This window comes from Otolemur garnettii, unplaced genomic scaffold, assembly GCF_000181295.1.
Source record: "Otolemur garnettii isolate 467f Iridium unplaced genomic scaffold, OtoGar3 scaffold00087, whole genome shotgun sequence".
NCBI lineage: Eukaryota > Metazoa > Chordata > Mammalia > Primates > Galagidae > Otolemur > Otolemur garnettii.
Window position 1 is genome coordinate 6,998,333 of NW_003852482.1, and position 22,809 is coordinate 7,021,141.

Below are 22,809 nucleotides of genomic sequence, written 5' to 3' on the forward strand. Positions count from 1 at the left end.
CCCAGGGAAAGGGGCTGGCTAAGGGTCCCATGATGGGAGTGGTGACTCTAGGCCAGAACACAGGCCTCCCCTCCTGGCCTCGTGGTCTCTGGCTTGGGTCACCTTCTCAGGTGGCCTCTTGCTATCTCTGATACATGGCCTAGAGGATATGGCCATAACTGGGTTTGCTCTGTCCCCCTGCACAGGGCCAAGTCTGGAGATCCAGATGTACAGGCAGGCTGACAGCCTCTTCCTGTCTGCTGGGCTAGATTTCTGCACCTGTCCTCCCTACGCAGTCTCCCAGGGTCCTGGTCTCTGTCCCAACCTCCCCCAGCTGGCCCAGACCTGTGACTGGCTGGTCGTTGATGATCCAGCCAATGCGGGGGGTAGGGCTGCCCCGGGCCGCACAGCGAAGCCACAGCCTGTCCCCGGGGCGCAGGCTGCGGTCCCCAGGCAGAGTGGTGAACACAGGCAGCGCCAGGATGGTGAGGTGCACGCGGCGGCGGGCACGGCCCGCGGTGTTCTCAGCGGTGCAGGTATAGGTGCCTGCGTCCTGGCCCTGCAGGCAGAGGGAGCTGGGTGGAGCATTGCCCTCCTCCCTGGTGTGGGCCAGGATGCCTGCGGGGACCCATTCCCCCACAAGTGCCCATAGAGTGTCCAGCACAGAGAGGTAAAGAGACTTGCCCAAGGTCACACAGCTAGTAAGTGGTCAGAGTCGGATTCACCACTGTACCATAGCACTCCATGGCAGCATTCATATAGCTCTGCTCCTTCATAACCCAAGCCCTATTTGCACCATCGCAGCCATTACCATTTACTAAGCACCTACCACGTACCAGGCACTGTGCATAGAACTTAACCGGCACCAGCTCATCTACGCTCAAGTCGCCCTGAGGCAGGTCTCATTTTTGGTGCCTTTATAGAGGGCCCAGGAGGCTTCAAGAGGAGGAGTTTTGTGTGTGTCCTTGCAGGGCCAGCATGCTCACCACTGCGCCACAGTGCCCTGCGTGCTATGGGCCCTGTGATGCCCCAGGCGCATGCTCCACCGAGCCCCTGGAGTGGCTCACTGTGTATTTGATGAGTGCTGACAGGGACAGGGCCCGGGTCCCACCCACACCCCTGGCTCAACACCTCTGAGACCACAGGGGACATTTGATGTCAACGTGCAGTTGAGAACAACCAGGTGACTGTGCGGACACAAAGTTGTCACCACACCCCCAGTCCCTGCTCCCCTCCATCCCCAGATCCTGCCCCTGTGGTCTAGGTTCCAATCTGGGCTCTGCCTGTTGGTAACAGTGAATCTTGGGACAAGCAGTTCCACCCAAGCCTCGGTTTTGTATCCACGTGCAGGAAGGGAAGATGGTGTTTATTTCCAGGCTACTGGGGCTCATAGGACACAGCAAACAGGGGTCTCAGTGGACATGTGCTGCTCCTGGGGCGGCCCTCACCTCCAGCTCCTTCACCAGCAGCTCCCCAGAAGGCTGGATGGTGAACTTCCCCTCGGGGCCTGACACAGGCTGGCCGTCTTTGTCCCAGGTGATGTCAGGCTCGGGACTGCCCCTGGCTGTGCAGGGCAAGAGGACATGGGAGCCTTCAGTGGTGGACAGGTCCGGGAGGCCATTCTCAATCACTGGTGGAACTGCAGGGAGAGGGGGGGTCCCCACTTGGACTTGGGCTGGGGAACAGGCTGTCCCCACCCCAGTGCCCGTGTCCCTTGGCTTGGCCCCTCAGCCATCAGCTGTGCCTACGAGCTCCCCCATCACAGGTCATTGCCCAAGGTCAGGAGGATTTGGGGACTCTGAGTTTGGTGAAGCTGTGATGCGTGACCCCACCGCCCTGTGTACATGCGCACACACGAAGACGAAAAGCTTCAGGACGGAGGCCTGGGCAGGCTCTGCGCGGGCACAGACTCCTCATGCCGACCACCTCCAGGGCCAAAGCAGAGCTGCCGTCACAAGGCCTCCCTTGGGGAGAGGCTGCTCTGGGGGCAGAGTAAAGGTCACTGGCTGGCCGTCTAGTGACCAACGACACTCCAGGTCACAGGGAGAGGAGCACGCAGGACAAGGAGGCTCAGAGGAGCACAGCGCCTGGAGCCCTCCATGTTCACAGCCAAAGTCTGACCCCAGCCCTATGCAGCCTGGGTAGAGATAGCCCCTGAGACACCACAAAGCCGGCCACTGGGGCCAAAGCACACTGTCATGTCCTGAATAGTCCTGGCCAGCGGTGTCCCCTTACCTCTGGAGGGAATGACCAGTTAAACTCTGGGTGGGCCCATGTAATTGTGTGTGCAGGGGAGGAGACCAACATGGCCACTGGTATGGGAAAGCCAGAGTGAACAAAGGATCCCAGCCCAGTGTCCAGGAGGGACCAGAGAAAAGGCAGAGGAGAGGGGAGTTTATGCCTAAAGCCAGATCTTGACACAAGATGAGAGATGTTTCCCCTTGATTCCTCTAGAACTATAAACAGTGCTGAGGTTGGGGAGGATGCTGTGATGTGCCTTGCCTGGGGCCCAGAGAAGGTCCCAGGACTTATTTCTCAAGGGGAAACATCTGGGCACCAATGTCCACTGTGGCCCCTCCGTAGGCCCACCTTGCACCACCAGCCGCATTTTCCCAATGGCGCTGCCTATGCTGTTCTGAGCAATGCAGAAATAGTTCCCAGCATCCTCAGGGCTGGCACGGATAATCCGCAGCTGTCCGCTTGGTAGGACCCGGGTACTTGCTCCTGGATGTGGTGGGAGAAAGTTGGAAGCCAGTGGCGGTGGTGGGGGCCCCGAGAGGAGAGGAGGGCAGATTGGGCTGTTCTGTCTGACAGGCAGCAAATGACTTGCTGGATCGCAGAATGACCAAGTGACAGAGTGAGTGGGGAAGCCTAGCCCAGAGTCCAGCCCAGCCACTGCCCCTCTCTGACCTCCCAAGTCAGCCTCTGAGTGCTGGGCTAGAACCTCTGTCTGTGGTGGGAGCAGGAGGGTGCAGCCAGAGCAGGGGGGCACATCCATGCAGGCCTGGGGGCTTTCAGAGACCTGGAGCAGGTCTGTGGAGTTTCCTGGGGAAGGAAGGAGGACCCCAGTCCTGTGCTCTTCCCTTCCCCCCCAGGGACACTCACCTGCAGGGACACTGAACCCTTCCTTCTGCCAGGTGATGGTTGGCCGGGGGATGCCTGAGGCCTCACAGGGCAGCAGTACCTCCTCTTGTGCCACCACTTGAACCACACTGGGCAACGGCTTCACCACAGGGGCGGCTGCAAAGGAGTCCAGAGGTCCCTGGGATGCCTTAAAACCAGCTCCTCTAACCAGGGGGCTCCCTCTGAGCACTGGACAGAGGCCTCTAAAGGGATCAGGGTCTGGAAACCGGTCTGACATATCAACAAGGATGCTGGGGCTGATGTTTTCCTCCCAAAGAATCCCATCAGGGCAGATCCGGGCCCTGGGGCCTCCCCTCCCTCCATCCTGGGCTCCACCTGCCTCTATCTCTCCACCTGCTCCCTTGGTGGTCTGGGCCAGGGACCCTTACCTTGCACAGTGAGGACCACGTGCTTGTGGGCCACACCAGCAGAGTTGCGGGCTGTGCAGGTGTAGCGGCCAGTGTGGATGGGAAGGGCCTGCCTGATCTCCAGTGCGCCTGTGGGTGGAAACCGTCATGGGGGTGAGGGGGTAGGGCCGAGGTCGCCCATGATGGAGGTAGCAGGGCTCCCACACAACCCCACCCTGAGGTCTCTGGTCCCAGACATTCAACCTGCCTCCCCTGCCCTTTTGTAAACAGCACAGGGGATCAGATGACATGGAAACCTGGGTTTTATGACTGCCTCTGCCCTCTGCCCAAAGCATAATCGTGGGCAAGTTCCACCTACTCTCTGGGCCTAAGTTTCCCCATGTATACCATGAAGAATCAGACAAGATGGTCTCTAGCCTCTTCCAACTGTGAAGTTCCAAGATCTGCTACACCCAGCATAGAATCCCTAACCCAGAGTTCCCATCTTTGGCTATTCTCTCCTTGCTCTGTTAAAAACTTACCTCCAGGAAGCCTTGCAGGATTACTTACCCCTCCATCCTCCCTTTGCCCTCCCTGCCTCTGCCTTGGTCACCATCTAACCTTCCCAGGCTGCAGGCTGCACCTCCATAATTGAATGAAGTTATTCCTAAATTGTCCTCCATGGACCCCCAGGCCCTACTGGGTGGGCAAGGGGAGCAGAGTCCACTGAACCCTGGCCCAGCCCGCAGACCCTGTCCTGTCCCAAATGGAACTAGAACTGTGGCTTGTTCGACTCACTGGGCTTTGTTGTTATCACTCGCTGGAGTGAAGTTCTATCGCTTCCGAGGGGTGTGAAGACTACAGATCCGGCCAGTGGTTCCTAGACTTTAGGATTTTACTAACTGGCCAACTAATACATTTAATTTGGAGAATCCCTATAAAGTGGCCAACTTTTACTTTGTTAAGCAAAAAATCCTAAAAATCACTATTTATTTACTATTACCTTAATTCCATCAAAGAAAGGAACTTTCATTACTAAAAGACCGAGAGCATGATTTCAGAAGGAAGGGTGTTCCTTTTAATGGGGTACACAGGTGGGCTTAGAAACACTCGCCGGCAGCTATTACTTTTCCCATTTTCCTATGAAACAGCACTGATTTGCCCATGAGCGTTAGGGATCTCAACCCTGAAGTGCACAGAGGAGGGACTGCAGCTCAGAGAAGTCAAGGGGGCTCTCCTGGTCACAAAGCAAGTGAGTGGCAGAGCTAGGCCAGGACCTGCCATCTTGCTCTACCACGTGGGCTCCCTCTCTCTGCCCGCACTCCCTGTCTCCCCCATCTCTGCGGTTCACCCTTACTTACCTGAAGGTGAGACACGATAGCCGCTCCCCCGCACCCCTAGCTGGGTGCCTGCCTTGCTCCAGGACACAGTTGGAGCTGGCACACCGGTGCTGTGGCACGTGAGGACTACAGGTGCCATTGTGGTCACAGTGAAGTCTGTCTGGTCATCAGCAATGGTGGGAGGCCCTGAAACCCAAGACAAGGTTTGAGGCCGTGCTGGGTACAGCTGGGAGGGAGCTCTTGGCCATGGGTCCAGGCCCTGAGAATTATACATGTAGGCTGAGACACAAGGTGACCTTAGTGACCAAGAGCAAGGGAGGGAAGCAGGAGCAGCAGAGGGGTGTCACATGTGCTCCCTCAGCAAATATTTGGGGCACAGGGATATAGCCATGCACAACTTTTTGTGAAGATGCTGGTCTGGTAGCTTTACACCACAAGTTCGATGACAGAAGGGAGCTTTGAGGGAGGCCAGAGAAGGCCCTGGGGGAAGTGGTATCTAAATTGAGATCTGAAGGAAAGAAGGTATTGGCTGAGTGACAGGAGAAGTGTTCCTGGCAGGGGGAATAGCATGTGCAAAAGCTCAGAGGTGAGCAGCATGGCTGGACCCCTGAATGAGGTGGGTCTGGGGGTCAGCAGGGCCAGACCTCACAGGACCTTATGGACCCAGGTGAAATCTTGCATTCTACCCTGAGGGAAGTGGGCAACCATGAAGGGGGAAATTTCTAACCAAGATGATATGGTCAGACTGTGTTTAGAACATTCTGGATTTGAGGGGGCTCTCCTGGGAGATCCTATGTGCCAGGAACTGGGTTGGAACTGGGGTTATATCAGGGTGGGTGGGCAGGACCTGAGAGGGCTTCCTGGGAAGCATGGGAAGGCTGGGAGGAAATCAGAGCCATTCTCTGCAGAAGGGAAAGAACCCAGGGGCAGGAAGGTGCTGCCCCACCCCCCAGGCCTCTTTCGTGGCCTCGGGCTCCAACTCACCGTGAACAGTCACCTGGTAGAGCCTGCGGGCCTCACCCACCTCGTTGCTCACCACGCACTCAAACTGGGCTTCATCCTGGGGGCTGGGGGCTGTGAGCAGCAGAGCATTGGAGGGCAGGAGCCTGGGGTGGACAGACAGCTAAGTGACTGGTCTGAGCCAGTCACAGCCTTTCTGCTGGGGCAGTCTGAATGTGGGGCCTCATGACCATCTCCATTCCTATACCCAGTTCCCAGCCCTATCTGACTCTAAAAGTTTCTTCTAGAAGTTTCTGCCCCAAAAGGTCTAGCTGTTGGACTTGTAGGTAATTTTCATCCCTGAGTTTCCCTATAACCCTGAATGTTTGCTATGTCATAATAACCCTCTCTAAAGCTTTCTTCTTTCTTTCTTTTTTTTTTTTTTTTTGAGAGACAGCGTCTCACTCTGTCACCTCAGCAGGATCAGCAGGATCATAGCCTACTGCAGGCTGGAACTCCTGGGCTCAATCGATCCTCCTGCTCTGCCTCCCGAGTAGCTGAGACTACAGATGTACACCATTACACCTGGCCATTGGCTTTTTTTTTTTAATTGTCTGTAGAGACAGGGTCTCACTATGTTGTCCAGGCTAAAATTCGTGACTTCACCAGTATTCCCTCCTGAGCCTCCCAGAGTGCGAGGATTACAGGTGTGAGCCACTGTGCCTGGCCCTATGATAACTTTTTATCATTATAACCACATTGGAATCCCCAAACTTTAGACACACAGCTCCAGATGACCTGGCACCTAATACAATGAAGATCTGGTGAATTCTCTGCTGTTTCAACCCTTTAATGCCCCCAGTGACCATTTAACAAAAAGCTGCATCTGAGAAACGGGGAGGTAGAGGTTCCTGGGGTGATTCTACACCCAGACTCAGCTGGCCCGAGCTCAGGCTGCCACATTTTGTTTATAAATAAGAACAAAATGACGGACATAAAGGTCACACACTCTCTGTTTGGTCGTGTATCCCAAATGCTCTCATCCCTTTGTGTAAAGACCCCCTGTTCCCCGAGGCCACACATACATTCCGGTCATGGCTTTAGTGAGACCCAAGCACACCTTGCCTCATTTCTGCCCTGTACCCCCTACCCTGTGAGATGCCCTCCCCTGTGAGATGCCCTCCCCCCCACCCGGTGTGTCCCAGGATGCTGCTGCAAGGGTCAGCTCATTACCGGTAGGCACCCTGCTGCAGGCGGGAGTCCAGCTTCTGTCCATCCTTCCACCAGGTCACCAGGGGTTTGGGGGAGCCGCTGGCCTCACAGGGCAGTGAGGCTGGGGTGTGGGTAGTCAGGGTCAGGTTGGCGGGGCTGGGGGCAATGGCTGGAGGCTCTGGGGAGAGGGCAGTGGTCAGGAGACAAGGTGCAGGAAGGTTGAGGGTGATGAGCTCCCCAAGGCTGTGTCCAGAGGCTGTGCCTGGGGCAAGGGCACTCCCTCTCCTCTTCAGCCTGTCTCTAACGTGGGGGCAGGAGACACTTTGGAGGGGGAGCTTCCAACAGGCTCCCAAAGCTGAGGTGTTTGGGGCCTGCCCCCACCCTGAGCCTTGTGCCCCCTCATCACCTGTCCTTAAACGAAGCCTCCAGGGTTTGACTTCCCATCAGCCCCTGACCAAGGCCAGAGTCCACCAGAGCGGCCTCCAACAAGGCCGTCCATTGGAGTGGGCAGAAGAGATAGGGCATCTGATTGTGGTGACCTTGAATCTAAGCTTTTAAATGTTTGACCTTTTGTGCTTTCTTACTCCCAATAGAACAGTATCGTAGCAGGTACATGTAGAATATGTGTAAAAATAATCTTCATCCCTTAACTACACAAGAGCAAAATTTTCTACTAATGGCCTTCATGGTCAAAAACATTTGAAAACCACTGCTCTTGGCTCCTTACAGCTAGGGTGAACCAGAAGCTAAGCAGGACCGGCCACTGAAGGCAGGGAATACACTCTTCCCCGGGCCACGTACCAAAGACCTGGAGGTGGCGGGCTTGCCGATCGGAGCCCGCAGAGTTGGATGCCAGGCAGATGTAGTGGCCTGCATCCTGGACGAGGACTGGCTGGATCCTCAGTGAACCTTCGGGCAGAACTTCAAACCTGCAAGGGAGGGAGGAGCTGCCATGGAGACCAGCAGGCCGGTGGGGCCTCCCCTCTGCCCTGGCTTTCCCAACAAGACCACACTGACTCAGGATTCAGAGTCTTGTGTCTGTGAGGCCAAGATCAGGGGTCACACCCATGGGCAGTTCCCACGCTCCAAGCCAGCCAGCACTGGAAAAGTAGAGAGGGGCTGCTCTAAGCCTCCCATGCTACTGCCTGGCCTCTCCCAAGAGACAGTGGGACAACATTCTTTGTGGGAATGGGCCCTAGGTCTGAGAAGTATTCTTCCCAGAGGCCATGTCTATACTGGGCAGTCCTGCCCCTGCCCACAGCAGATCGGATTGGAGACATAGCATTCTGGCTGGGCCACTGGCATTCTCTGCCCAGCGAATGTGGGATTGGGATTCACAGACAATCATTAGGTCATATGAGCTGAGGAGCTATAAACTTGGGGGCCCAGGGGGTGCTAGGGAGGCATCTCATGTTCACAGATAGAGAAGGGAGAGAGGGAGAGAGGAGAGAGACATGAAGCCCAAAGGGAGATAGGAAGAGAGGAGAGAAACATGAAGCCCACAAGCAGAGAGAAGCAGAGATCAGTAAGAGCCCTTAACGAATGGCCTGCCTGTCCTTGTGTTCCAAGGGACACTCCACGTCCTAATGATAAAGACACTTTTTGTGCTCTGACTACCCTGGTGGGTTTCTGTTTACAACCCACAAAGAGGCACCTGAGACCCTCCCAGAGGCCCATCCCTTCTAGCTCCCACCTGGGGCTCCCAGGATCCACGGGGGCCCCATCCTTCCTCCAGCTCACGAGGGGCTGGGGCATGCCGTCGGCCTGGCAGGGCAGCAGGGCCGTCTGGTTCACCGAGGCATTCACAGAGGGCGGTCCTGCCCTTATGGTGGGTGAAGCTGGGGAGAGCAAAGAGGGCCGTGGCTGGGAGCCTGTCCCTCTGAGGGATGGGGAGGGGTAGGATGGAGTGGGCCACACTCACTGTGGATCTCCACGAGGAAGGCCACGCTGCTGCTGCCTGCAGCATTGTGGGCTGTGCAGCTGTAGTTGCCGCCATCGGCCGTGCTCAGGGCCTGCAGCTGGAGGAACCTGCCCTGCTCAGGGAACTGTGTGTGGGCGTCCTCCTGCAGAGACCCCAGGGGTGGGGGAGGGGGAGAGTCTGTCAGCAGCAGGCCGCACCAGACAGGGAAGACTAGGAGCCAGTGAGGCTGGGCAGGAGCTTCTGCCCCATTCCAGGCTGGCTGCAGGCCCAGAATCAATGCCCAGCTGAAGACCCTCTGAGGAAATGGGCTCCCCTAGGAGGAAATGCACCTCTCCCTGGAGCTCTTGCCAAAGGACCTATAACCCTTGATGCACAACAGCAAGCTGGCCCTGTTTGAGGAATAAGTGCCGGAAGCCTCTGTCACTGGCCCCAGGTCACACAGCCACTAAACACAGCTTGGAGGAACCATGGGAGGAACACCAGGGGTATGCCTCAGCAGCCCGGTGCCCGGAGCCTTGCCTCAGAGTCCAGTCTAGAATAGGGGTGGCAGTAATGTCTGGAGGGGGAGGAGGAGGCCCAGAGAGTAATAGCAAAGTGGTGCTCAGAGCAGCCTTGGCACCCAGCACTTCAACTGATGGGCTGGGGCCTGAGAAGGGCAGAAGGCAGCGTCCCTGGGGGCCCCGCCTGGCACTCACCTTCAGCAGGACGCTGTCTCGGTGCCACTCAATCTCAGGCGCTGGCTCTGCCTCTACAGGACACTCCAGGACCAGCTGCCCCGGAGCCAGGCCGACCACAGAGCGGGGGCCTTGGGGCCCAACAATGTTTGGAGGGGCTGGGGGTGCAAGAGGACATGAGGGGTAGACCCACCCCTACAGGCCCCATCCTGTCTCCCACCCTTCCCCCTGCCCCCACATTCCCTACCTTGAACCCTGACCCAGAAGCTCTTCTCCACTTCACCTGCAGGGCTCTCAGCCAGGCAGGTGTACAGCCCAGCATCGCCCACCTGGGGATGGAGCAGGGTGAGCAGTAGGTGAGCACTGCCCACCTACCAGTCTGGCTTTCTTCTTACACGGTGAGGGACCCAGGATCCAAACTCAGCCCTGTAGAGGCCCAGCCAGCCTGCACCCCTCTCTGGGATTCCCCATCTCCATCTCAATCTTGCTTCAAGGCAGGCACATGGCCCACCTCCTTCCCAAAGTCCCCCCTGACTACACCAGTCCTTATCTGTCCTTGATGGGAAGTTACTTGGGTTTTGCATCAACCTTGGCTTTGACCAGGCTGCGAGCTCCCAGACCACTGCCCAGGTGGGTCATATCTACACTCTCACCCCTCACAAAGGAGGAGTTTGGCCAGGCCTTGTCAAATGCCCTCTGGACCTGGGGAAGCTGCCATCTCCCTTCTTCCCCCACCACAGCCTTGTCCCTGACGGCAGGGCACCCATACCTGCACACCCTCTACCCGGAGCATCCGGCCAGCTCTACTGCTGTTCTCCAGGCGGCTCAGGGCCTGCCCATCCTTATGCCAGGTGATGTTGGGCTTGGGGGTGCCCTGGGCATCACAGACAAGCTCCAGGGGGGCACCAGGGGTCAGCAACAGCTCTTCAGGCCATTCTGAGTCCTTGATGTGGGGGGGATCTGCAAAATAGCCCACCCTGGGTCAGCTGTAGCAGAGGGTGTGGGGGGATGGGGTTCCACGTACCCTCCCCCATCCAGATGCTGACAGCAGGTGGGGCCCAAACCAGCAGAGTTTGGGGCGGGTGTTGGAAGGTCCTGGAAATATCAGAAACCATTAGCCCATTGTCCTGTGATAATTATTTGTGCTTTAACACCAAGAATGGTACAGCATGCAGGGAACACACAACTGACACAAATTTTTCCAATATGGCACAACACTTGCAAAACTTTGTGTTGAGTCTTAGGGCTCTGTCTTCCTCAGACTTGGTGGCTCTTATTCTTGCTTCTGCCACCAAGGTTGTCTGGTGAACAAGACAGAAAAGCACAGCCCTGGGACAGTCAAACACCCCAGCTACTCACAGCCTACAGGCAAGGCCAACAGGGTGTCCCATGAGGAAGCCAGGTGGCAGCCCCACGTTCCCAGGAGACTAAGCTCCCTCACTGCCTTTCCTATCAACCTCAGAGCCCTACCCTCTCCCTGAGCAGAGAAGACAGCCTGAGGACAGATGACCTACCCATGACGGTCAGCTGGAAATGCCTCCTGGCTTCCCCTGCCTCGCTCAGTGCCACACAGGAGTAGGTCCCTGAATCAGCTGCTTCCGTGGCCTCTAGCCGTAAGCCGGGACCCTGCTCCTGGCTCTGGGGTGACAAAGGCTCCCCATCCTTCATCCATGATACGAGGGGCAGGGGGATGCCTTGGGCCTCGCAGGGGAGGACCACTGAGGAGCCACGGACCACCACCACATCATTCTGGAACTCTGCTGGCTCCAGGACAGGGGGCACTGTGAAGAGCCAGGGTGGGCGGGGTCATTTTATTCCATGACAGGTAGCCCTCACCCCAGGCTGCTCCTATTGGCTGGAACGCCCTTTTTGGCCTGGACAATTTCTTTGCATCTCTAGGACTCAGCTTAGACCTCGCCTCCTCCAGGAAGGCTCCCTGAACCCCCAAGGCCAGGTGAGGCATCCTCCTCTGTGTTCCCACAGATCTCCCCTTTCCTGGTATCACTAGTTGCCTCTGTTTTCCTGCACCAACTGGGGGCAGGACTGCTCTGCTCCCAGCCTGTCCTGATGCCCCTGGCACACCAGAGTAAGAGCTCGAGCAACTGAATACATCAAAGACTGAATTGGGAGTTACTACACCTTGCCACCCTAGGGGCTGACCCGTGGTTCCACCAGATGGGCAGAGGGGCCAAGGGCCTAGATTCTTACCCTGAAAGGCCAAAGGAGCCCCTTGGCCCACCCCTGCTCCGTACCGTGCACCTGCAAGGTGAAGTTCCTGTCTGCCACACCAGCTGGACTTGAGGCCACGCAAGTGAAGATGCCAGCATCCGCCAGCTGCACCCGGGAAATCCTGAATCCCCAGCGGGTTGGGGTGGGTGGGTGGAGAGTGGTGCCTGCTAAGTGGAAGGACTCCCAGGATGCTTCCCTCTTCTGTCCTGTCTCCCAGCAGCTTGCTGGCCACAGGAGTGGCTCTGCTTAAACTCCCTCCCTGGCTCCCCGGTTCCCCCCGGATAAAGCCCCACTTTCCCTCTCTGACCCTCCTCTTCTGCAGCCCAACCCAGCCCGCCTCACTCCATAGCCAAACCTTCTGCCCCCTAAATTCTGGAAGTCTTGCTGCCTGGGCACATGAATGGCTTGCGTGCCCTTCAGACCATCCTCCACTCACTGACTCTGCTGCCTGTCTTTCTCTTGAACCCCCTTTCACCTGATGTCTCCTCCCCATCTCCTCCCCGCAGTTCCCCAGTGACAGTCAATCCTCAGGCTTTGTCTCCTGTGGCCCTGTTGGCCTCTCCCTCCCTGAAGCTTCTCTTCACACTCTCTCCGGATAGCCTCCTGCTGCCCCCAGTCAGCTCCCCCTCCCCGTCCCTGTGACACAGTCCACATTTGCTCAAGGGTGCGGCTGGTCCTGGTTTCCAGCACTTGCTGCCAGCCTTCGAATGTCCATTCTAACTGGAATAACCAGGTCCTCCCCTGGGACCTCTCAAACCAACATGTCAAAACAGAACTCCAGGTCTCCCCCTTAACCTATTTCTCCCACAGATCTCAGAAAATAGGAACCACAACCTTCCAGGTACCAGGGATAAAAACCTCAGAGTCAGGAGTCATGCTCAAGGCCTCTCATTCTCTCATCTCTTCACAAATACCAGTAGCTCTGCCTTTAACATCTATCCCTAATCTGACCACCTTTCACCTCCTCCACCTGCATAGCTGGGATCTCAACCTATGGTATCCCATCTGGATTATCACAAGACCCCCCAGGTGTCCTCCCCACTCTGCCCTTGGTCACCAGTCTGCTGTTCACACAGCAGCCAGAAGGACCCTCTACAAACCTAAGCTACAACTCAATAGAATTGGAAGGAGAGACTTGCACAGATGCGAATTTGTCTGTACAGCCAGCATTACAGCATTATTCACAGTAGCTAAAACATGGAAGCAACCCAAGTGTCTGAGCAGGATGAAGGGATAAATGTGTCCAAACAACGGAGTGTTACTGAGCCTTGAAAAGCAAGGAGATTCTGACACATACAACACAGTAAGAGTGAACCTTGAGGACATTATACTAAGTGAAATAAGCCAGACACAGGAGGACAAATATGACGACTCCACTTACAGGAGAACCCTGAAGTGGGCAAAGTCACAGAGACGGGATGAAGAACAGACTGCCAGAAGCTGGGCGGGGGAGTTAGTGCTTAGTGGACAGAGTTTCCATTTTACAAGGTGAAAATGTTCTAGGACGGTGGTGGTGATGTCTGTGCAACAAAACCGGACACAGAACTGGATACTTAAACATGGTTTAAAATAGTGAATTTTATGATGTGTATATTTCACTCCAGTAAAAATTTTAAGTCATGGCTCGGTGCCTGTAGCTCAGTGGCTAGGGCACCAGCCACATACATTGGAGCTGGCAGGTTCGAACCCAGCCCAGGCCTGCCAAACAACGACAACTACAACCAAAAAATAGCTGGGCATTGTGGCAAGCACCCGTAGTCCCAGCTACTTGGGAGGCTGAGGCTTAAGCCCAAGAGTTTGAGGTTGCTGTGAGCTATGACACCACAGCACTCTGGGGAGGGGGGATTAAACTCATAACAGGTGATGAACTCATCGATAGGAGGACAGAGACACTGTGTTGATTGCCATGTTTGAGGTTGCTGTGAGCTGTGACGCCACAGCACTCTACCGAGGATGACACAGTGAGACTCTGTCTCGGGGAGGAGGGGAATTAAGTCACATCATGACACTCCCCTGCTGGAAACTCCCACACTTTCCATCTTGTCTTAGGAAAACTCAAGGCTTTCCAAGGACTTTCAGGGTCCCTAACCCCTGGACTTCACCTGCCTGCCCCTACGCTGAGCTGCTCAAGGCCACCTCAGGGCCTCTGAAATTGCAGTTCCCTTTGCCCATGCTCTTCCCCATGGAATCTGCTGTCACCTCCTGCCTCTCTGCTCAAATGTTACCTGAGGTCCTATGACTGACCATGCCCCATCAGCACCCTCTACTGCCACCTCCCATCTCCTTGCCCTGTGTCCTTCCACAGAGCAAGGACATCCCTGGCGTTTCATTTATGAATCTGTTCTCCATCTGCCTCCCCAGTCCCCGGGGCTTCAGGGGCAGGGACTTCATCACACCAGGGACTGGACACTCCCCAGTGTTGTTGAAGGTACAGAGACATCGCTCAGGCACCTTCTTCCACTTTCTCACTTTCTCCACCCTGGCCAGGCTGGGTTCACCACCTGAGGGCAGAGGCCCCTTTCATCTCTGAGCCCGTGGAAGGGTGGGGGCCTCTCTCACTCTCCCCGTGTTAAACCTGTGCATGTTTATATTAGTTTTACTCCAAAACCCCTTCAGAAGTGGTTTTAGACCCAAGTGCCTGACAGTGTGCCTGGGCCTGTGATTAACTAGCTAAGGGGCTGGGCAGCCTCTCCCCTACCTGAGGGTGCGGCCAGAGCTGTGCAGGTGGGTGCGCTGGGACAGCGCAAGGGGCAAACTGTCCTTGAGCCAGCTCACGTGGATGGGTGGGGACCCCCGGGTGGGGCACGCCATGGTCACCAGCTCCCCAGGCCTGCTCACCAGAATTGTTGAGCCGTCTGCTCCCTGCTCAATGGTGGGGGGCACTGGGGTGCACAGGGAGAAAAAAAAGGGGCAGTGAGGGGATCTGGGGGGAAGGTAGGCTCCTCCCAGGGAAATTCCAGGAGATGGCACTGGACCTGGTCTTCTGCCACCAGCAACTGCTGTGGCCTCCATTCCCTGTGAAGGATGAGGCCCATGTGTCATGGCACAGCCTTACCCCAGCCCTCTTTATCTGCCTGCACCCTGGGCCAGAACACTTGAGCTTCTAGTTTGCAGAGGAGGCATGGAGGCCAAGAGGTCAGATCCGTGTGAGCATCACTGGGGCTTAAGCCCAGATCTCCTGTAGCCCGGCCACTTGTCACATGCCCTTCACATGCCCCTGTGGCAGCCCCAAGTTGGCCAGGCTGCTGCGGCCCCCACCCAGGGCTCCTCACCCAGCACGTTCACTGTGTGCAGCCTGGCATCCTCCCCAGCCGGGCTGTGGGCCACGCAGGTGTAGGCGCCAGAGTCCGAAGCCTGCAGGCCCTTAAGCACAAGGGAGCTGCCGTCCTGGTAGAACCTGCCATAGTGAAGGGAGCAGCGGTGGTCAGTGAGGGTCTGTGGGCCCTGCCACCTGTAGGGGGCATAGGCCAGGCCTTACCGGAGGTGGGAGCCCACACCCTGGTCCAGTGGGCTGCCATCCTTTAGCCAGACCACATCAGGTGGCGGCTGTCCATCAGCCTCGCAGTCCAGCCACACCTCCTGTCCCTCTAAGACATGGTGCTCCTGTGCCTCGCCTGAGCTCCGGATCCGAGGGGCCACTGCAACAGGGGCTATGTTGATGCTGGGAATGGCAGGGGCTGCCATGGGGGCAAGACATGGGAGCAGTGTGCAGACCTACCCAGCACAGACACCACAAAGTCCTTGCGGGCCTCGGCCTGGGCGTTCTCAGCCACGCATGTGTAGGTGCCAGCCTGGGCCGGCTGCAGGCGGCTCAGCTGGAGGCGGCCCCCTCTGGAGACCACGCCGTGAACCACACTGCTCTCTGTGGGGTGGAGGGGACTCTTTGAATTGCCTGCCCCATTCTTGTGCTCATAGGAAGCTGTAGGCCACAGGGCGGGGCTCCTTGTACACAACCGCCTTCCTCAGCCTGGTCTCCGGCTCCTCTGTTCTTTACAACCTTTTTTCTGTTTCCTTCCACTCGCAGCATCACTTCCCAAGGGACCTGCTCTTTTGAAAGGGTGAGTCCTCTCTTGTCCAGGACTTACCCTCAGGCCCTGCCCTCACTTCGTGCACTCTTCCTCTCTACCCTTCCTTTAATCCACCGAGTCCTCTGATCAAGCCAGACCAGCCCTCCACTGACCCTCGGTCTGCCCAGGCCTGGAGCACCTCCTCCTTCCTTCTCTCGGGGCACCAGCCCAGGCTGCCCTCCTCGCCCAGCTCTTAGCAGGCCTTTCAATGCAGATGCATGAGCAGCTGCCCTATGTCCCACCAAGCTTGGTGGTCAAAGAGAACTACGACAGTCCCTGTCCACAAGGAGTTCACAATGTATTGGAGGGGACAGTGAAGCAAGTACATTCTGGTGCTGACCACCGTGGGAGCCCCTGATGGAGCCTCCCAGCTGGGCTTTGTCATGGCCCTCTGGGCCCACCCTGCATAGTGTGTAGAGTCTCCTGGGAGCTGACTGAGAGTGTGGACACCAGGGCTCAGCCAGCCCCCACAGGAGCCAGTAACTGACGTTTGAAGTGTTGACAACCAACAACTTCCTTTGTCCATGCCCACTTTCACCCCGAGATAGGAGGGACAGGCGTACTCACCCACAGGCATTCTGTCCTTCAGCCAAGTAACTGTGGGTGCGGGAAGCCCGGACACATCACAGATCAGGACTAGAGGGCTCCCAGCCACCTGGCTCACTGTCTCCGTCTTGGGGTTCTCAAACACGGGAGGCACTGCAGGGCAGAAGCCAAATTCTCAGAACTCTGACTCTCTTGTCCTCATTTCCCTCCTCTCGGGCACAGCAGGGAGGCCCCCAAGCCCTTCCTGGTAGTTAGGAATCCACATGTTATGCTGCCAGTCATGGAGATGGGGGTTGCTCTAGTCACAGATGGAAATAGAACTAGCAGCTGTCTCAGAGCATTTGCAAACAGAGCCCTGCGGGGTCCACTCACCCCAAGGATGGCAAAGGCAAAGCTCACACCAAGCAGCCCTTAACCTACGCCAGGGCAGGCATTACTAATCCATTACTAATGCATCCACCTGGATGAAGTCACATTCCCCAAGCAGCCAGGGGAACAGAATTGACTAGGCTCAGGATGAAACATTTTGCCATCAGGGCCTAGACCCTCCCACTTTCCCTGTTCATGAAAGGGGTCACCAGAAGGATCAGCAAGTCTCTGTCATTTTCAGTCATGGTTTTCAATATGGCTCATGGTTGGATGCGTCCCCTACTCACCTGCCGGGGAAGCTACTGGATTTGCCATCCACGGCAGACAGCTGGCACCCCCACCCCCAGCCTGTTCTCAGCACTACGTGCTATAGGGTTTTAGGGGAGCACACTAAAGCTTGCTGTGGCCTGCTGTGGCCACTGTCTCAGTGCTCACTGATGGAGTCCACACAGAAGGGAGAAACACAGCTTCTACATAAAATACACACTGGCCTCCACTCTGCTCTTTCCTGCTTCCTGTGAACTGGGACAGGATGCAGTGTCCCAGTGTCATCCACAGGAATAGGGACAAGATCCCAAGAGTTGGAAGATCAATAATATGGAAGGAACCTGGGTCCCTACATCACAACATGATGTTGAGCGACTCCACAGTGAGACCCTCACCTCTGGGCCTTTGGCTGAAAGAGGTAGACTCCCTCCCACTTAGGCCACTGTACATGGGGGTCTCTGTCACACAGCTGAGTCCATATTCTAACTTAGCATGAAACAACATCTGGCTGCAAGAAAGATCTACAAGACAGCTCAGCCAGGTTCCTCCTCCTCTCCGCTCAAATGTCATCTGTGTTCTATTCTTGTGCTAATGGAACAAAGCTCCCTGAGGGATCAGGATGGAGGTGAAGTGGTCTCTGTGTATCTGATCTCTCTGGCCCCCTTCACACCAGTGCCCTCATGCCAGGCCCTTTGCCCAACTCTTTCTTGACACTGCAATGGCCATCCTTGTGCTTGGGTACTTCAAAGTGCCCAGTGGGAAGTTCCTGCTTTTAGCCTCTTTGCCACAGATAAGTCTGAGGCTCCGAGGGACATGGTCACTCTGCTAAGCCTATCAGGCAGGTTATGGGCAGAATCCTATTTGGGTGCTGCTAATCCTGCCTTTCAAATTCCAGATCTTCTGCCCATAATACTGGGCAATACTACCTCTTTCCAGCCACTGCCCTCCTCCTCCAGGGCAATCCTGTGTGCTGCCAGGGCACCTATAGCCATGCTGGCCAGGCTGCTCCCCCACTTACCCTGGATGGTGAGGATGAAAGTCCGCACAGCCTCCCCAGCTACATTGCTGACGCTACAACTGTACAAACCTTTATCCGACACCTGGGATAGGAAGAGGACATGGTGACAGGGTGCACAGAGCTGGGGTGGGGTGCTAGGACTCCCCCAAAACATGGGGAGGGGAGAGGATGGAGTCAGGCCAGGAGAGAGGAGCCCAGAATGAGTTTCTGGAGAAGCAGCAAATATTCATCCAACAAATGCTTGTGAGCATCTTACCCACACCTCACCCACACCAGGGAGGGAGGGACAGAATCCCAAGAGTCACAGATAGTCAGTCAGAGGGCCTGGAAAAGGCTTCTAGATCCTGGGGAAACTGAAGTAGGCAGTGGGGATGGCCCCAGCTGAGAGTCATCCTTGACTTTGACCTTGAGTGCAGAGTTGGATCTGGAACCTGACTCCAGAGCTCAATGCTCATCCCATGTCTCCCACCTTGGAAGCTGTTAATCAACTCAGTTTGGGATCCCACAGGCCAAGGAGTCAGCCCCCACACTCAGCCACATGCCTGCCCCCCTCCCTCCACTGATGATTGCCCCTGACACTCACATGCCAACCCCCTGCCTCCAGCGACTCACCTGGGTTTCTAGAATCTCCAGCCTCTGTCCACCCTGGAGAGCCTGAGTCCGCTGAACTAAGACCAGAGGCTGCCCATCCTTGTACCAGGTGACAGCTGGCTCAGGGAGCGAGTCTGTCTCACAGCTCAGGACAGCCTTGTCCCCGGCCCGCACCACGATTGCATCCTGGAGGCTGTTGCGGGCCTGCCTAAAGGTGGGGGGAACTGAGGGCCAAGACAGCAGAGTGAGGCACAGTGGCTGTCCCCATGTTCTCCCTGGCTCGGCCACAGGTAAGCCTATGGAGGCCCACAAATGTCACACAGTGGACCGGCCCCAGGGGAGCTAGAGGAAGACAGTCGGGCCAGCAGGTCAAGGACCCGCTGTGTACCCAGGCACAGCCTCCTGCCTCTCTGGGCCTTGGCCCCTAGACAGAGAGATGTGATGGCCCTCCCAGTGGTTGGGCCCTGGTGAGTCCTTCCCAGGCCGGGCTCTGTACCCCCACAGAGCTGACCACAGCAGCTGTCCTGCCTCCCCCAGTGCCAGTTGCCCTGCTCCTGGCCACGCTGCCCAAGGAAGTGATGGGGTGGGGGCACAGTCAGACAGTCACATACCCAGCACACTCAGCTGTACCAGCTTCTGGTCTCGGCCGGCAGCGTTGAGGGCCTCGCATGTGTATGTCCCGGAGTCTGATGGCTGTGCTCGCGCCAGGTGCAAAGTGTGGGTGCCTGCCAGGAGCAGGTGGAGCCAGCCCCTCACACCAGCAACCTGGCCCAACTCCCAGGGCCACTCCCCAGCTCTGAATCCCTCCCAGACCCCAGCCTTGTCCCAGGGTTGAGGAAGCAACTCAGTCCCCACATAACCTCAAGGCCAGGCCTGCTGACTCATTTACCCACCAGGGAGGAGGAAGGCCTCTTCACCCAAGAAGAGGGCCCGGCTGTCCTTGTACCATGTGACCTCAGGGCTTGGGTGAGCATGGACATCACAACGGAGGGAGACGCTGCTATTGAGGATGGCAGTGACCTTCTCCGAGTTCAGGCCTGCGATTCGTGGTGGGACTGTCCCCACAGCCACCATGATAAAGACAGAAAGGAGAACGCAGAGAGCCAGAGTGAGACAATGAGATCCAGCTCCTCTTGCATCTTCAAATGACCCTGTGCAGAAACCTTATAACTATCTTACTCTGGAGAATGCTGGGGCTCAGAGATCAGAGAGGGAGAGTCACTGTTCCCAGGCCACACAGCTGCTCGGTGGCAGAGTCCAAATATTAATTCAGGTTTGAGTCCATGAGGTGAGTGCTCAACACTGCCTCTGTCCCTAAGGCCACAGCTAGTGATCAGGGTCCCTCAAACACTCCCTTCCCAGGGTGTGGCTGATGCTAGGCTGGAACCCCTGAACTCTGAGCATGGGTTCCGGAGCTCCGGATACTGGAAGCACCAAGGTGGCAGCTCTCAGGAAGGGACAAGGAGCCCTTAGGGGTGCCTGCTCAGCCCTGCTCACCTTGGACTCTGAGAGTAAAGAGCTTCTCCGCAGAGCCCGCCTGGTTCTCAGCCACACACATGTAGCTGGCGGCATCAGCCGCTTCTGCGGTGGAAACCTATGAGTGCAGGAAACTGGTGCCTGGGAGAGGCCAGAGGCCCCCTGGACCCTGCCATCCCTGGGAGCTGCTGTGAGGCTTCCCTCCCTCCTTCCCACCCCACACCAGACACATGGGCCCCAGGGGCTCGTGGGGGTGAGGAGGGCACACGTCTGTCTGTGGCTTTGTGTGACATTGGGGGGTTGAGGTTGCATTTGGGTGGTCCTCTACAGCAAACTTCATATGGGAACAATCTCCCTCAACCCCTGTGGAGCACTGTTCTGTGTCTGGACACAAAGGCCGAGGTGCTGTCCAGTGTCCTGAGTCCAGGTGTGGCACACACATCCTTTTCCTGGGGGCACCTGAACTGGTGGGTACTGTGTGCCACCCTGTGCTTGCCCAGTGAAGCTCCGTGTGGGAGAGTCTTTGGTGGGGTGAATTAAGCCCAGGGGCTCAGCGTGGCTGCAGGCACAAAGCCTCAAGTGGCATAGACAATGACTGCTCCTCGGTTCCCAGACAAGCAGTGTGGGTAGAAGAGTCTCAGCCCGTGCAGGGGGCTGCCCTGACCTGCAAGACCTGCCCGTCCTCCAGGACCTGCAGCCGTGGGCTTGGGGAGAAAGGCAGCCCATTCTGGAGCCACGAGATGGTGGGCATAGGGTTACCCAGGGCCGGGCACTCCAGGCTGATGGTGCTGCTGGCATTGACTGTCACCTCTTCCACCAGTTCCTCTGTGTCGCCTAGGATCACAGGTGGGGCTGGGGGTGGGGAGAGAAGGCTGAGAGGCCGTCAGAGGTCCCTGGGGAGGGGGGTGGGCACGGAGGCGAGAGGGGCATTTGGTGCCTGGCACTGGCTGGCTCCTTGTGTCCTGCTCACTAGATCCTCCCAGGCCCTGACACAGCTAGGGAATCTGGGGCACAGAGAGGGCTGTGACTTGCTCAACATCACACAGCTAGGAAACTTCTAACTTGGAATTCGAATCCACTTCTCCCAGTTCAGAGCCCAGGCCTGTAACCCCATTAGAAGGCACTCCACCTCAACAGCCCCCAGAGGGAGGTGCTCAGGAGCCTGCACCCTGGGCTCACCCACACCCCAGCCCCCAGGCCACTCACTCAGCACGAACAGTTCGTAGTGCAGCCAGTCCTCGCCCACCTCATTGGAGGCCTTGCAAGAGTACCTCCCAGCATCCTCTGCCCGCACTAGGGGGAGCTGCAGGACCCGGCCTCCTGCAGAGACAGGGGACAGAGCCCTGAGCTCAGGTCCAAGAGGTACGTTTGAGAGCAAGGACACATTCTTATAGTCTTCCCTCTGGAGGGGACTTGGGCCATGTTCCTGCCCCCTGTTTCATCTGTGGGGTGGAGAGAGTCAGCCTGCCCTGCTCAGCTCATGGGACAGGGGCAGAATCAGGGCAGCACATAAGGACAGCTTGCTGCATGGCAGACCCGATGCTCCCAGCTTATCCCATGATGACCCAGCAGGGCATGTGCTATTGTTACTCCCATCTTACAGATGGGAAAACGGAGGCTTTGCAGCTGTGCCCAGCAAGAGAGCAGTAGTTGCTGGCCAGGTCTGTGCCAAGTTGAGCCCAATTGTTTGGTCAGAGCAAAAAGGCAGAGGCAGAGAACTAGGCAAAATGTTTCAGGAGAGGCCGGGGAGGGGGGAGCTCCTGGGTCTCTGGTAGCTGGTGTGGGGTTGGAGAGGGACCACTTGGGACCCTCTATGATCAGAAGCCAGCCAGGGCCAGAAGCTGGCCACTCTGGGGGGCTGGATTTGGTCTTTGGGGGCCTATATTAGGGTCTCTGTGTGCTCAGGATTCTGGGCTGGGGAGGGCTTGTCCAGCCTGTGGGTGGTGTGGCCAGGGTCACATCAGGGGCTCACCATCTTCAAAGCTCAGGGAAGATGGGCTTCCAGGGAACTGTGGCCATGGCAGGAGGCCAGTTGATGTTTGGGGTTAATCTATGGTGTGAGTCAGAATTCAAGTCAGCTTGTGACCACAATAAGGTGTACTCAAGATTAGGAGTCAGTGGTCAGGGCCAGAGGTCAGTGGTGGGGTTTGAGGTCAGTGGCTAGGCCTGGGTTCAGTCGATAGTTGGGATCAGGGTCTGAGCACCAGGTGAGGCTCACTATGCTCCCAGGGTTTGGGGTCAGTATCAGAGGTCAGTAGCCAGGTTAAGGGTCAGTCAAGGGATTTCTACCAGGAACAATAGTCTTCAGGAAGCACTGCTTTTCCTGGACGTCTGGAGCCTCCTTCTTTGTAAGCACGGAAGTACAAACCCTGGTATAACTCTGCCTATGGGAGGGACTGAGCAAATTGACCACTTCTCTCAGCAGCCAGCCCCACTGCTGCCCAAACGGGACAGGACACGATGTGACTCCTAAGCCCAGTGATATGGGTCTACCTCCCAAGACTCAGCTGAGGGAATTGGGTGAGCTGGCCAGGGACGCCAGGCATTCCTAAGCCCCACCTCTGGAGCCCTTTAATTTAAAACCACCCAGAAAAATATACTCTAAAATAAAAAGTTAACTTAAAAAATTAAATAACCGGGGGTGGCACCTGTGGCTCAAGGGAGTAGGGCACTGGCCCCATATGCCAGAGGTGGCGGGTTCAGACCCAGCC

At 56.8% G+C, this 22,809-nt stretch overlaps 1 protein-coding gene and 1 non-coding gene across 2 annotated transcripts in view; one reads left to right on the plus strand and one right to left on the minus strand.

Annotated features, from left to right (window-relative positions):
* HMCN2 (hemicentin 2) overlaps positions 1 to 22,809 on the minus strand; it is a 142,732-nt gene that overhangs the window by 19,965 nt on the left and 99,958 nt on the right. The window contains exons 55-82 of the mRNA XM_012808266.2: positions 21,305 to 21,418; positions 20,763 to 20,950; positions 20,120 to 20,216; positions 19,516 to 19,677; positions 19,234 to 19,347; positions 18,644 to 18,846; positions 18,032 to 18,113; positions 16,399 to 16,530; positions 15,483 to 15,626; positions 15,243 to 15,402; positions 15,037 to 15,161; positions 14,463 to 14,646; positions 11,788 to 11,885; positions 11,050 to 11,316; positions 10,305 to 10,495; positions 9,783 to 9,864; positions 9,557 to 9,693; positions 8,862 to 9,003; positions 8,634 to 8,778; positions 7,742 to 7,869; positions 6,962 to 7,118; positions 5,774 to 5,895; positions 4,811 to 4,975; positions 3,492 to 3,599; positions 3,085 to 3,219; positions 2,569 to 2,703; positions 1,428 to 1,618; positions 325 to 538 (exon numbers count right to left, since the gene is read on the minus strand). Of these exons, the coding sequence (XP_012663720.1) occupies positions 325 to 538; positions 1,428 to 1,618; positions 2,569 to 2,703; positions 3,085 to 3,219; positions 3,492 to 3,599; positions 4,811 to 4,975; positions 5,774 to 5,895; positions 6,962 to 7,118; positions 7,742 to 7,869; positions 8,634 to 8,778; positions 8,862 to 9,003; positions 9,557 to 9,693; positions 9,783 to 9,864; positions 10,305 to 10,495; positions 11,050 to 11,316; positions 11,788 to 11,885; positions 14,463 to 14,646; positions 15,037 to 15,161; positions 15,243 to 15,402; positions 15,483 to 15,626; positions 16,399 to 16,530; positions 18,032 to 18,113; positions 18,644 to 18,846; positions 19,234 to 19,347; positions 19,516 to 19,677; positions 20,120 to 20,216; positions 20,763 to 20,950; positions 21,305 to 21,418 (4,122 nt within the window). The remainder of the gene's footprint in view (positions 1 to 324; positions 539 to 1,427; positions 1,619 to 2,568; positions 2,704 to 3,084; positions 3,220 to 3,491; positions 3,600 to 4,810; positions 4,976 to 5,773; positions 5,896 to 6,961; positions 7,119 to 7,741; positions 7,870 to 8,633; positions 8,779 to 8,861; positions 9,004 to 9,556; positions 9,694 to 9,782; positions 9,865 to 10,304; positions 10,496 to 11,049; positions 11,317 to 11,787; positions 11,886 to 14,462; positions 14,647 to 15,036; positions 15,162 to 15,242; positions 15,403 to 15,482; positions 15,627 to 16,398; positions 16,531 to 18,031; positions 18,114 to 18,643; positions 18,847 to 19,233; positions 19,348 to 19,515; positions 19,678 to 20,119; positions 20,217 to 20,762; positions 20,951 to 21,304; positions 21,419 to 22,809) is intronic.
* LOC111726956 lies at positions 13,620 to 13,682 on the plus strand. Its single transcript, XR_002774622.1, has one exon. It is a non-coding gene; the product is annotated as a small nucleolar RNA SNORD43 (small nucleolar RNA).